Source organism: Schistocerca americana, chromosome 3 (genome assembly GCF_021461395.2).
Source record: "Schistocerca americana isolate TAMUIC-IGC-003095 chromosome 3, iqSchAmer2.1, whole genome shotgun sequence".
Classification (NCBI taxonomy): Eukaryota; Metazoa; Arthropoda; class Insecta; order Orthoptera; family Acrididae; genus Schistocerca; species Schistocerca americana.
In genome coordinates, this window is record NC_060121.1 from 701692044 (window position 1) to 701706550 (window position 14507).

The window sequence follows — 14507 nt, forward strand, 5'->3', positions numbered from 1 at the left end:
GAAATCGCATGGGGTTAAGTCGGGAGAGCATGGAGGCCATGACATGAATTGCTGATCATGATCTCCACCACGACCGATCCATCGGTTTTCCAATCTCCTGTTTAAGAAATGCCGAACATCATGATGGAAGTGCGGTGGAGCACCATCCTGTTGAAAGATGAAGTCGGCGCTGTCGGTCTCCAGTTGTGGCATGAGCCAATTTTCCAGCATGTCCAGATACACGTGTCCTGTAACGTTTTTTTCGCAGAAGAAAAAGGGGCCGTAAACTTTAAACCGTGAGATTGCACAAAACACGTTAACTTTTGGTGAATTGCGAATTTGCTGCACGAATGCGTGATGATTCTCTACCGCCCAGATTCGCACATTGTGTCTGTTCACTTCACCATTAAGAAAAAATGTTGCTTCATCACTGAAAACAAGTTTCGCACTGAACGCATCCTCTTCCATGAGCTGTTGCAACCGCGCCGAAAATTCAAAGCGTTTGACTTTGTCATCGGGTGTCAGGGCTTGTAGCAATTGTAAATGGTAAGGCTTCTGCTTTAGCCTTTTCCGTAAGATTTTCCAAACCGTCGGCTGTGGTACGTTTAGCTCCCTGCTTGCTTTATTCATCGACTTCCGCGGGCTACGCGTGAAACTTGCCGACCCGTTGATTTCCCCATACAGAGGCATCCACAAGCTCTAAACTGCGCATACCATCGCCGAATGGAGTTAGCAGTTGGTGGATCTTTGTTGAACTTCGTCCTGAAGTGTCGTTGCACTGTTATGACTGACTGATGTGACTGCATTTCAAGCTCGACATACGCTTTCTCGGCTCCTGTCGCCATTTTGTCTCACTGCGCTCTCGAGCGCTCTGGCGTTAGAAACCTGAAGTGCGGCTGCAGCCGAACAAAACTTTATGAGTTTTTCTACGTATCTGTAGTGTGTCGTGACCATATGTCAATGAATGGAGCTACAGTGAATTTATGAAATCGCTTCAATCATTTGTAATAGCCCTGTATAAAGCTTGTCAGGGGGACGTGGAAAACAATGCAGACATTGTCATAATGTGAAAATGGAATGATTTATCTGAGGTCCAATAGGCCATGATCATTGGCTTTTGGGCCATAGGTGGAAGTATATCCAAAATGACTAAGTCTGTAAACTGTTCCCATGCTGCCATGGTTACAAGTATACCACGCATGCGTAAATGGTGCTATCCAAAACCAGTGCCAAGGCAACTGTGGTGCAACGTGGCCTACAGATGAAGGGGTGATAGATGGCTGCAGAGATGTGTAACAGGTGAATAAATGTGCAACTATTGAGCAACTGACTGCCAAGGTAAACCACAGGGCTACCAACAGTGTCTCCTGAATGATCAATGATCAGGGCCTCCACAGCAGGTGCCTGGCTCATGCACCCATGCTGAATGCTGTTCATCGAGAACAGAGGTTGGAATTTCCTTACCAACACTGCAACTGGACACACACTAGGAGGCCTTTTCAGATGAAACATGTTTTATGCTATGCTCCGACAGATGGCCATTGATGTGTATGGCGTGAAATGTCCGTAAGCAAAAAGCCTGCAATAATCATCAGAATGGACCAGGCCAGAGAAGCGAGCATTGTAGTCTGAGGAATGTTTTCATGGCATTCCCTGGGTGATCTTGTTATTCTGGCAGGCACAGTGAATCAACACAAATATGTGTCTACCCTTGGGGACCATGTCCACCTCTACATGCAGTTTGTTTTTCCTTAGCACAATGGCATCTATCAACAGCGCAATGCAATGTGTCGTGGCAAGCAATGTATGTAAATGGTTCAAAGAGCATCAGGATGAGTTTACTGTACGCCCCTGACTACCAGACTCCCTGGATTTAAACCCAACTGAGAGTCTGTGGGGCCACCTCAGTCAAGCTGTTCCCACATGAATCCTCAATTGAGAAACCTACGGCAGCTGGCCACAGCAATGGAGTTGGCATGGACCATATCCTAGTTGGTATCTTCGAGAACTACACTGACTCTCTTCCTGTACATCTTGCTGTGGTCCGGATGGCAAAAGGCAGTTGTTCAGGTTTTTGAGAGGTAGTCACATTATTGTCGCTGGACAGTGTAGTTATCCTTGACAAGTAAACCATGAAAGCTTAGTTCTGTCTGCCTTATAATTACAAGTCAGTCTCACTCTGCTAACCTGCTGACAGCAATAGTAGTCATTTCCATAGTTATCAGAGTAGTAGATTAGTACTATCATAACTGCTTGTTGTTATACTTCACAGATGTTGCCTCAAGTGGCTGCTTCTGTCACTTAATATTAATGAAGGCTCTCCATCATAAGATTTACAGAATGTGATGAATGAATCATAAGACATACAGAACACAGATTTATTTAGTACATACGTCAGACAACACTTCCGGCCAAAACTTCACTTTTTAAAATAATGTCTCTCATGTCCATAACAATACATTGTGAGTAAATCCAGTGACATTGTGTCACTTTCTGACAGTAATCCTTGCACTGCCATGAGCAATGGTGAGGGATATATCACAGCCATTAGCACTTGCAGGAAATTTTAAAAGGTGATAGGCGTCTTCCTTATGTAATGCAATATACCTTTCGTATTTGACAGAAAAAAATATTAATTCTCCTCCTATGACAGTTGTAGAAAATAGGTCGGCTTATTTCTCATTTCTACATTTTACTGGCATTAGTGCTCATTTGGAAGAATCTGACAACATATTACTTCCTCCCATATAGATCTCGTGAAATGGCCACAATGAGAGGTTTACCAACAATCCTTATTCCCACTTGCCATAGGTGAAAGGGCGATTGGAACGCAGAAGAAGAGGAGAAGGGGAGGGAGGGGGGGTTCAGTTAGCAGTAAGATAAGTACCCTTCACCACACACCATCTGGTGGCTTATGTGTGTTAAAAAAGACGTAGATGTAGATTTAGGACGGTCCAATGCACAGTTGTTACAAAGAGCAAGTACTGTAGAAACTAGACAAGTCAAATACATGATTGTGAATATTCTAGTCAGGCTTTGTATACTGCTGTACAGCTTCCTCTCATCGTGATAGAGACGAGCATTTTACCGCCATACCAGCAAAGTATCACACTCACTTGAAGAGTATTCACTGAAAAGAAACTATTTTGGTACTTATACATAAGAATTAGACGATAGGTTTCAGACTTCTGGTGTGCTGTCATGTAATCAACAGCCAGGAAAAGCACGTAACTTTTAAGTCTCAATTTAAAATTACGCTAACCATAATTACAATTTCAGCTTATTAAGAATATTAAGTGATAGACCTGTGACCTTATTTCACGCATATAAGTGTACATTTTCGACTAAATACAGTACGAGACAATACTTAATGTGCTACGCACGCATATGGAATTGAATTGAATATCAAAACTTCGTTGACTACACTTAATGCCTCCGGAAAATGTACATGACGTTACCGAAGAAATTGTTATGTGTAACGCATGGAAGCGAGCTGTAATTATATTCGAGCAGAACGAAGAAATTCTGCGCAACTTTTCCTGTACAAAAAAAATTGACCGGTATAACTAAAATTAACCTTATGAAAAATATACACCACAATTTCAGTTTCCTGGGGTCAATCGTAAAAAACCAAGGCTCAATAACGTACTAAAGTTAACAAGCTGCACACATAATCCACTTTAGAACGAGCAACATACCAGCGCTAGGTATGAGGGGTGGTGATACCGGCTTTGTCCTCCGCATCCAAGTTCATAAACGAGAACAATAGTAATTCATCAGCTGCTCCTGTGGGTTTTTGATAGTGAGTTATTCATCAGGTACTTTAAGGATTAGTCACAAATCCTTATTATGTAAGTTTGTTACAATCTAGTTGGGCAGAACATTTTTAGGTATAAAAGGAAAAAAAAAAGTCACACTCTGCAACACAATGCGAATAACCGTTTGTTTTTTTAAGTAAAATAAGGAACTACGCCTATTCGCGCTATTAAGACCAAATATAGTTACAAAATTGTTACCATCATCGGGTTGGACGTGACGTCTTAGTGTCTGGTGTACTACTTTTACCACAAACTATGTGGCATTTGGGCTGAGGCGGTAAAGGTACGTCTAACATACGAGAAAATAATAAACGTTAAGTAATCTGCGAGGGTTTTTAAAGAGACTTCGAACAAACATTACTTTAATGTAACGTCTGTAAGTTACGCTCGGTCATGCGGCCTGACATGTAATTACACTTCGATACTTCATACTTGGCACTAAAATGTTCATTTCATGTCAACCTCAGCGTGTCATGCTCTTTCAAAGTCCTCGTTTCAAATGCTTCAACTACTGTACCATGTACCATTGCCAAATTTGCCCTCAATGCGGCATATTTACGAAAATGGAGTATAATCACAGACGTACTTACTTACCGATCAAAGTGTTTGTGTTTAGGATATGACAATTTGAAAAACTATATGAGGTTTTGGGAATATAATTCAGAATTAAACAGGATTTTGTAGTTCTTTTTACTGATTCGGAGGCGAATAAGTGAGTTTAATTTCCTCAAGAGACAGAAGTGTATCTCCTCGCGTTGCGAGTGTAGCAGTATTGAATTCATTGGAGTGGTTCCATAACGTTATTATCTTTGGTAGTATTTGAAACTTATCGGCGGGTGTTTTCAATTTTGTGCTGTTGGTCGTGTCATACTTCGATACAGTTTCTTTACGTTGGTTTATTGTTGTTCGTTCAATATGGTAGTTGATAAACTCATTCTGGATGAATATCAGAAGCTATACAATGAAATTGAGGACGTTATTAAGACGGTAGTTCACGTTCCATCAGTGAAATACTCTTACCTATGCAGACAACTTTCTATCCTGTGTTTGTATCTCGGTAAAAAGCGTGAAGCAGTTTATTACCTTGTGAACTGCCTTGGCTTCCAGTTAAGGTGGCGTGCAATTTGTAGAGACACGATAATGCAAGAGAAGAAACTGCGCAACCCAGAAATGGAAGTTCGACTACACAGGAAGTATTTACAATTTCAGGGGGAGTACGATACAGATGGCTTCAATTCTATGATGAAAAGACTCTACGATCTTCCACCACAGTGGAGAGTTGTACAAATTTCTGTTCCGTACAACGCAAAGAGAAGACTGGAAAATCAATTGTCCATGATAGCTACATCTTCCATTTGTATTACCTGTTTCGAGTGTGGTAATGGTGCAGCGGATCCTTTAATGGTGACAATTCCACAGCCGTCGAATTCGAATATATTTTGGGAAGAATTCATTGACACTCTGAAGGTAAACAGACAAAGGTATGATGAACAGAATCCAATAATGCATAATAGAAGAAAAATGGAAGCAAATGACAGGATGTTGCAAATTCTGAAGGACATGAGATACAGTTGGCTGGGAGTGTGGATGTCAATCCTTGTTGGCCGGTTGGTTGATGACTGTTACTTAAAGAAACTGCGCAAGTTGGTAGATGAGATTGTACAAGATTGTCATGTGACAGACTGCTTCTTAGATAGGGGTCAAGAACTGCTTTACTATTTTGTAGAGTGTTACAGTCACATAACAGAAGAGGAGTTTGAAAATGGAATTCACTCAGTCTTAGATGAGGAATGCTCTCCAGCTAGTGCTAATGCATTAATATCCAAACTGAAGAGTTTGTGCAGTGGACCCAGATACATGAGTAATTTAAAGAGACATCCTGTTATTCTTGTTGTTGATGAAGAATTGGAGCATTTTCCATGGGAGATGCTAAATGGTTTGGCAGAGCATCCTGTTTCTCGAATATCTTCAATACCACTGCTCCATGCACTATATCATGAACACAAAAGCAAGATAAAAAATGGATGTGTGGAATATGTCTTCAAGCCAGAAAATGGCTTTTATCTCTTGAATCCAGAGAGAAATCTTAATGCTATGCAGGATCGGATGGTACCTTTCCTTGATAGTTGCCTTGTTGGATGGCCAAATATGGTGGGCAAGTGCCCATCAGAAGATCAGTTGGTTGATGTTTTAACTAAGAAAGACATATTTATCTACTTTGGTCATGGGTCTGGTGGAAAATACCTCCATCCGTACAAAATTGCAAAACTTAATGTAAATGCAACAGTGTTACTCTTTGGATGTAAGAGCAATACTTGGGCATATGAGCCTTATAATGACAGGCTAAGCACAGCCCGAGCATATTGCATTTCATCAAGTCCCTGTGTGCTCGGTATGTTGTGGGAGGTGCCAGATAGAGACACAGATGCTTTGACAAAGGAACTTTTAAAGGCATGGCTTATGCCTTCACCAGATCGTGAACCTGAATTACTGCGAGCTGTAGTTAGAGGAAGAAATGGGGCACGTGAGTTTGTCACAAAATCATCCTTAGTGATTCGTGGTTTGCCTTCTAGGATGTTGTTTCAAGACTTGTAATTGTACATTAGTGAATTATATTATTTTTGTGGCTGGCCCTATCAAATGCCCTTTAACTGTTTGACAACTGTAAATTTTTATTTGACATTGCTTTTGTATTGAATTGTATTTTATTGATCCAAGTAATCACAATATTGTACAATTCATACATATAATAATGGACAAGCCAAAGTTTAAATTTGTACAAGAAAATTTTTGCAATTTAATTTATACATGAAAGCCTGTGCAATATTACAAGAATGTAACAGCTATCACGATAAACTTTTATTAGTTAAATGGGTTGCAACTTGTTTTGACAGTAACATGAAATATCTGTGATACTGTGGAACATGATGGAAGCAGAACAGGAATAAATACACACAGAAATGGGACCTACACTAAGAACATGCACTACACTCAATTATCAGGTGTAAGTGAACATTTTTTAAGGAATTAGTTAACATTTATAACCATTGTTTTTTCTTAAAAATTACTGTGTTAAAACTTGAGCTCCATCAAAAAATTTTTATATTTATAAGTGAAGGCCTTTGGCATTTCTGTTCCTTTAACTTCACCTGTTGTACATCTGTACCCCAACATGTAACACACTTTTCTTGCAGCAAGTTGTTAACAGAATCATACGTAAGTCATACTGCTTCCTCGTTTCATAACTGTGAAAGTGTCCATTTAATGTCACTGAGATGTCTTTGTAGAGGAGGTAACTTTTAACAAATGATACAATATTGTAAATGTAAACAGATGGTAGTCATTTATTTATTTTTCATCATTTGCTCGATTTTTGCAGTGATATTTGCTACATACAGCAGCATATACATGCATGTGTTACAGTGTGTTTGATATTTGGATAAAATACTCATCTTTTCAGGTATTTGTGTCAAAACTCCAAAGATTTGTAGTGTGCTCCATGTAAAATAAAGTTAGTGAAAATCAGTTTTCTGTATTTAAACACACACGAAATATAGTTTCAGACAGAGTTTAAAAAATAGGTCCTACAATACAATATAATATAACATCGACCAATACGCTGTAATATATCATTCTGATAACTCTCTTATACTGTAACAACATGCTGAAAATAGTTGACATCTTAGTTTTTGTTTGAATGTAGGCAATGTTTCTAAGTTATTGATGCCGCATGGAGGTTGTTGTGAAACATGCTCCAGATATTTTAGGATCTTTGTCACTGAAGTCTATTTGTATAGATGTGGTAATCTTTACATCTAATGCTGTAATTAAATATATTTTTGTTCAGCAAAGCTGTGCAATTTATTTTTTAAGAACATAATTGTTTCATATAGGCCTACACACTGCACTGTCAGTACTTGGAATTCTTTAAATGTATTTCTGCTGGACTAATTTGGTATTATATTTCCAATGCACCTAATAGCCTTATTTTGCAGTTTAAGCAAAGAACTTATAAAGATAATAGCAGAAACTGTGGCATTTACAAGCGTTTTTCAGGAGACATCGCTAGCAGTGCCATTTGTTTGTTCAAGCTGGATACTAAGCTTGCCATGATGTCTTCAATTCCATACTTTACTTGCCTGTGCACCAAAATTACTTTGCAAGGTTTACATTTATTATGCCATTTAAGATGTTATGTTAGATAATAATTCATTTAAAATGCGGGGTTAAAGAAATCTAAACCGATCAGTTCTGTGCAGTTTATTTGGATAGAATGCAAACTAAAAATAACTAAACTATACATGTCATAACTTCTAGGCCTATACATGTATGCACTTTCTATGAACATTTAGGCCTATTTGTGAATCACGTTCTGTAACTTAAAGGTACCCTTTTAAATTTGTGACACTCAGGATCATTTTTCTTATTTATTATGCTTTGATTAGAACTGTAAAGTATTTCTTTGCTAACAAAAAATATCAACGATTAGGCACTCTTAATTTGACACATTCATTCGTGAGTAAGAAAACCGTCTTGCTTCCCATCCAATAAGTGCATTCACCAACACACTTAATCAAAATTATGTCTACAAATTTCTGACATTTTATATGACACACTCTGAGCACAAACATTGGGGAAAAGCATTTTGTTTGAGTCATATCTCCTCATCTGTTAATGAAAGTTGGCAAGTTGTCATTATATGATACCAGAGTGTTTTTTCATGTTCCAGCCTACTGCATACCCAGTCCACATTATAATTCGTGGCTTTTGTTTCATTAGATATACATTCATTGATACTGATATCAGCATACAGAGATAAACAAACAATCTCTTTACCGGACATTACACTCACATTTCCAATGAAAGGCAGTTTTTTCGTTCATTTAATGTTACTAGGAATGCTGCTGTATGTACTTCACAGTTATTGTTTTGGGAGGGAGAAAGCAAATTATTGACCATAACTGACGTTATTGCTCTGTGAAATTTCCAAGCATCAGGTGCTAGTTTGTTACCTCCTTTCTCCTTTACAATAGAAAATGCATTTTCAATGTGAGTCGACTTTCTGGCAAACAGAGAACTGAAGCCAAATCTGTCACTTAGTTCTGTCCACAGCAACAGAAGATTTGTGACATTATTTTATCGATCCTTTGATGCATTGTGGGTTACTTTTACTGCTTGCCCTCATATTCTGAGTAACTACTTGGTTCATGAATGAGATTTTCACTCTGCAGCGGAGTGTGCGCTGATATGAAACTTCCTGGCAGATTAAAACTGTGTGCCCGACCGAGACCCGAACTCGGGACCTTTGCCTTTCACGAGCAAGTGCTCTACCATCTGAGCTACCGAGCTTTACTTCTGCCAGTATCTCGTCTCCTACCTTCCAAACTTTACAGGAGCTCTCCTGCGAAACTTGCAGAACTAGCACTCCTGAAAGAAAGGATACTGCAGAGACATGGCTTAGCCACAGCCTGCGGGATGTTTCCAGAATGAGATTTTCACTGTGCAGTGGAGTGTGCGCTGATATGAAACTTCCTGGCAAATTAAAACTGTGTGCCTGACCGAGACTCGAACTCGGGACCTTTGCCTTTCGCGGGCAAGTGCTCTACCATCTGAGCTACCGAAGCACGACTCACACCCGGTCCTCACAGCTTTACTTCTGCCAGTATCTCGTCTCCTACCTTCCAAACTTTACAGGAGCTCTCCTGCGAAACTTGCAGAACTAGCACTCCTGAAAGAAAGGATAATGCGGAGACATGGCTTAGCAAAAGCCTGGGGGATGTTTCCAGAATGAGATTTTCACTGTGGTAGAGCACTTGCCCGCGAAAGGCAAAGGTCCCGAGTTCGAGTCTCGGTCGGGCACACAGTTACTTGCTTCATAATGTGTTGAATTTCCTTAAGCTTCTCTAAATATTTAGAAATGGGATGAAGAGGCTTCGTAAATTGCTTTGGGATACTAAATTTTGATGAATTGAAAATGTCAAGCAAAACTCACATATTTCAATAAATTCAGCTATGAAAGCAGCAGATGATGGTAAAGAATTGGAACCCAAGTGTAGGAACAGTGTGACTGAGTACTCGTACTGCTATACATACCCTCATGGGAGTGGCCACATGCCCTGCTTCATTCAGGAATTATTAAAAGACTGAGTTTTCAAGGTACATGTAGGTTCTGTTTTGTCAGACACCTTTATCCAGGAAATCGATGTGCCTCAAGGTTCCGTTGTGAGCATCATCCTCTATGCTATGCAGGCCAGTTGTGGCCTGTCTCCCACCAGGCATCTCCGGCTCCCTTTTTGTTGATGATTTTGCCATCTATTGCAGCTCTCCACGGACTTGTCTGCTTCAGCGGCATCTTCAGCGATGTCTTGATCATCTTCACTCATGGAGCATCGACAATGGCTTTTGCTTTTTTACTGACAAAGCAGTTCGTATGAATTTCTGGCAGCGCGATTTGTTTCTTCCACCGTCTTTGCATCTTGGGCCTGTTGCTCTTCTGTTTATTGAAACTATGAAATTCCTGGGGCTCTTGCTCGATAGGAAACTTTCTTGGTCCTCCCACATGTCTTACCTAGCAGTTAGCTGTATGCGGTACCTCATTGTCCTACATGTCCTCAGTGGTACTTCCTGGGGAGCAGATCGAACCACACTCCTCCATTTGTACCAGTTCCTTGTCGATTCGAAACTAGACTATTGCACGTACTCCCTCTTACACTATCTCAATACTATCCTTTATCATGGCATCCATTTGGCCACTGCCGCCTTTTACACTAGCCCGGTTGAGAGGTTGTATGCAAAAGCTGCTGAACTACTGCTGTCCTACTGCCATGACTTTCTCTTCAGCAAATGTGCTTGCCGTTTGTCATGCATGGCCACCCATCCTATGCCTTCTTCTTCGATGACTTCTGTGATCGTCAGTATGGGGTGCATCCCTCTTCTTTTTTACCTCGTGCAATTCGTTTTCAGCTCTTTCTCCAGCAGCTTAACTTCACATTACCTGCAACTTTCCCGATGGGTGTGAACCCTACACCACCTTGGATTCGTGCAGTGACCCATGCTCATCTTGGCCTTCATTTGCTTCCTAAGGACACTTCTCCAGCCTTGTTCTATGCCTTCAGTTTTATGACCTTCACATGGAACTTTGCAATAGTACCTTTGTGTGCACTGATGGCTCTCAGACTGGCCGTGGTGTTGCCTTCACCATTGGTACTTTTCTTTATAGGCTTACAGAACACCTCTCAGTATTTATATCAGAACTCTTTACCCTGTATCAGGGGTATGGAGTACATTCGGCGACACAGGCTTTTTATTTTCAAATGATAGAGCACAGCAATCAGTCGTATTTTTCTAGCAGGTTTTATTCATCAAATCTAGATTTTGGCTAGTGCCTAGCCATTATCAGTGCACCATTTCATAGTGTCAATGCATGTTCTAGTATGTCAGCCCACTGTTGTTTGGGCTTCTGTCACAGTTTGTTCAAGACTACTGTATACTGTACTGTCTACTGTATACCGTATACAGTAGTCTTGAACAAACTGTGATAGAAACCCGAACAACAGGGGGATGATGTACTAGAATTGCGTAGCCATTATCAACGGACCATTTCATAGTATCAGTGCTTATTGATACTATGAAATGGCCCATTGATAATGGCTATGCAGTAGCCGAAACCTATATTTGCCAAATAAAACTTGCAAGAAAAGGATGTCTGATTGCTGTGCTCTATAATTTGAAAGTCCTATCACAGCCATTGAGTGCACCCATGTTAATAATGGAAGGTAACTTGATACAGGCTTTTCAGTTGCGTCATCTGCTCTCTCTCTGTGCCCTTCAAAGCTTCTGTGTGCTGTACACCATCCATCCCTAGTGCAACAGGTCCAGGAAATCTGTCACTTGCTCACTCTTGATGAAGCCACTGTGATGTTTATGTGGGTTCCTGGTCACATCGGTCTGACAGGAAACGACGCTGCTGCCTAGGCTGCAGTCCTTGTACCTCAGCCTGCTAGTTCTTGCATTCCATCCAATGATCTCTATGCTGCCGTCTGTCAGTGGGTGGTGTCATGTTGGCACCTCCACTGGTACTCCCTTCATGGGAACAAGCTCCGGGTTATTAAGCCTCCCCAAACGGCTTGGACAACCTCCCCTCGATCCTCTCACCATGAGGAGATCATTTTAGCTAGGTTGCGTATCAGGCACTTTCCTTTTAGCCGTTACCATTTGTTAAGTGGTGCTCCCCCACCACTTTGTGCTCATCTCGCTCAGCCCTTGACTGTCCACCATTTCCTGATGGAATGTCCATTTTTTAACTACTTAGATTCTTGTTTGTGTTTGCTGTCTGAGTTATCGAATGTTTTAGCTAACGACACACGGCCTGTTGACTGTGTTTTACTTTTTATCCGTTGAAGCAATATGACGAAGGACATTTAATTTTTGGTTCAGGACCTCAGTTTCTCTCTGACGTATTTTATGGACCTTTCTCGATGTCACTGTTTTTAGCTGTCTTCTCTTCCGTCGATTGGGATTAACGTGTAGTCATTTGTAATTCCTCTCTTGTCTTGGTGTTCTACAGTTTTGCAATGGACACGTATGATCCTAGTTGTTTTTGCGCCCTAAAACAAAGCAAACAAACCCTCATGGGAATAAATGTAGGGAGTGTGATGCATTTCTTTGTCAAGAGAGGGCAAGTTGAGGTACCATTACAGCTCCTTTTCATTAAATTTCTCAATATGGGACAACTACAAATTTTGTTTCTTAAGATTATTTCTCAATGACTGAATCAAAGGAAATAAATTATTTCTCCATTTACCTCAATAAAGGGGCATTCAGAAGTCCTGCCTAAAATCTTCCCCATCTTTACATTGTTAGCACCTTGATCACAGATAGCTGCTTTGGGAATTAACCCAACCTGTTGAACTTGTATTATAAGCTGAAGTAACATTTGTTTTATTCATTCCCCTGTCCCAGCAGCCTTTGTTAAATAGTACCGTATAATTTGCTTAAATTTCAAAGATGTATCCTTAGCCATTACTACCACAGCCTGGCTGTACAATTGTTGCTGTGCTGAATTGGAGTGTTTTAACTGAACATCTGAATCTAACTCTTCAACCTCTTCAAACAAATCATCCTGTGTATTGTAAGTCAAATGTGATATAAGAAAAATTTCATTAAATGCTACAGATACAACCCATTTCCTTGGCTCCATCTTTACATATTTCATTTTCAGTACCTCAAGAACATTGTTGTTTACACTAGATTTTACCTCTGAATTTTTCATCCAGGTCCGTGGGTATCTAGCAGTTGGTAAACAAAAACTTGCACTCAGAATCCTCCATGCTTTTGGTGCGCAAAAATGTAGAACTAAAGAGAAATTGTCCTGTTCAGAACAGCAGGATCCCTGAGCCTTCCTGTTTCTTAGGGATGCCTGAAGGTTAACAATATTTTGTGCAACATCATTAGGTGTATTGTTCACTGCACACTCACATTGTAATCCTTCTGCTTCAACTGTCGAACTTCAGTTCTTAATTTTATGTTACGTAATTTGTATCTGCTCAGTGCTTTCTATAATGCCTGTAACCTCCTCTTCACATGATAGCAATCTTAACACTGTTTTTCATCTCTCCTGAAGACCCTCATAACTACCAGCTCCTCCTCCTCCTCCTCCTCCTCCTCCTCCTCCTCCTCTCTTTTCTTTGGACTGCTTGTGTGTAGAGTTTCCTTTGTCATAGATAGCAGAACTGAAGGCAGTGCACCAGGCCAAATACTGAAAAAGACAAGAAAAATGTAAGACATTATTTTAAATTTCTATTTAGCCTTGTCATGTTTTATAAAATGTGACAAGCTGACTGAATTATTGTGCTAGTGTTTTAAAGCCTCATCTACTCTTTAAATAAAGTAATTGAAGTAAAACATGCCATTACATGTTTGGTTTTATTAAATTCCTTTTTGTGAAGCCTGTCTCCACAGTGGTAGGAGCACACAACAAAGCTTTTATTCAAATGTTGACCATTCATTTTCAAAATTTCATCCAAGTCAGCTCTTTGGCTGTGAATAACCCACTTATTGCGTCTATAAACAAATTATAAAAATATAAGGTAAGTCAAAGCATGAAAGACACTGTTTAGTAAAAGCGAATGATTGAGTTGGCATAATGGTAGTTGCTCAATCCATCATACTTGTATATCTTTATTTTTCAGGAACCTGAAAAAATATTTTGGATTGCTTTGCTGTTTGTGTTATTACAGCCGTACATTGCTCATATACTCCCTCTTCCAACCATTTCGTACTTCAATAAAGTAAGACAATGTATCCAATAAGTCTCTCAGTGTAAATCGGCTGTTTGCTGCCAGTTTTAGTTTCCAACTCGACCTTGAAGGAGATGGTCGGGAGTGCTGTTGCACATTTTAAAGAAGAGTGTCCTCTGTTATGTTTATGACCTGTTTGGTTTAAGTAATTTACATGTGTGTATTTGCTGCAGTGCCCTCGATGTGTATACGATATGAGATGTGTGGCTAAGTTAAAGCATAATACATTTTTAGTACAGTTTCACGGTCAATAGTTCGTGATATTTTTCTTAGGAGGAATATATTTGTGGTAGTTTCTGAACATATTTTATCTAGGGGCTTATATGAGTCTCCCATGACGTCAATGTATTAGGCCTAAGCCCTTCAACATATTTATACGCCCTATCAGTCTCTTAACATGTCCTCATTTCTA

General features: G+C 40.0%; 2 protein-coding genes across 5 annotated transcripts in view; one reads left to right on the plus strand and one right to left on the minus strand.

Annotated features, from left to right (window-relative positions):
• Nucleotides 1-4379, minus strand: part of LOC124605270 (mitochondrial thiamine pyrophosphate carrier-like) — a 73709-nt gene extending 69330 nt beyond the window's left edge. For 2 of the 4 annotated variants that reach the window (XM_047136834.1, XM_047136837.1), the window contains exon 1: nucleotides 3996-4379. The gene's annotated coding sequence lies outside the window, so the exon portion shown is untranslated. Of the gene's footprint in view, nucleotides 1-3677; nucleotides 3766-3995 lie in introns of all 4 variants that reach the window. The other 2 variants (XM_047136835.1, XM_047136836.1) reach the window with 2 other exon arrangements.
• Nucleotides 4380-4629: 250 nt separating this feature from the next.
• Nucleotides 4630-7614, plus strand: LOC124605269 (separin). The gene has a single exon (XM_047136833.1). It carries the CDS (start codon nucleotides 4713-4715, stop codon nucleotides 6390-6392), a length of 1680 nt encoding a protein of 559 aa, XP_046992789.1. The 5' UTR covers nucleotides 4630-4712; the 3' UTR covers nucleotides 6393-7614.
• The last annotated feature ends 6893 nt before the right edge of the window (nucleotides 7615-14507 follow it).

Excerpts from the sequence above, each read along its gene's own strand:
- LOC124605269 (XM_047136833.1), top strand. The coding sequence starts at position 4,713 with ATGGTAGTTGATAAACTCATTCTGGATGAATATCAGAAGCTATACAAT.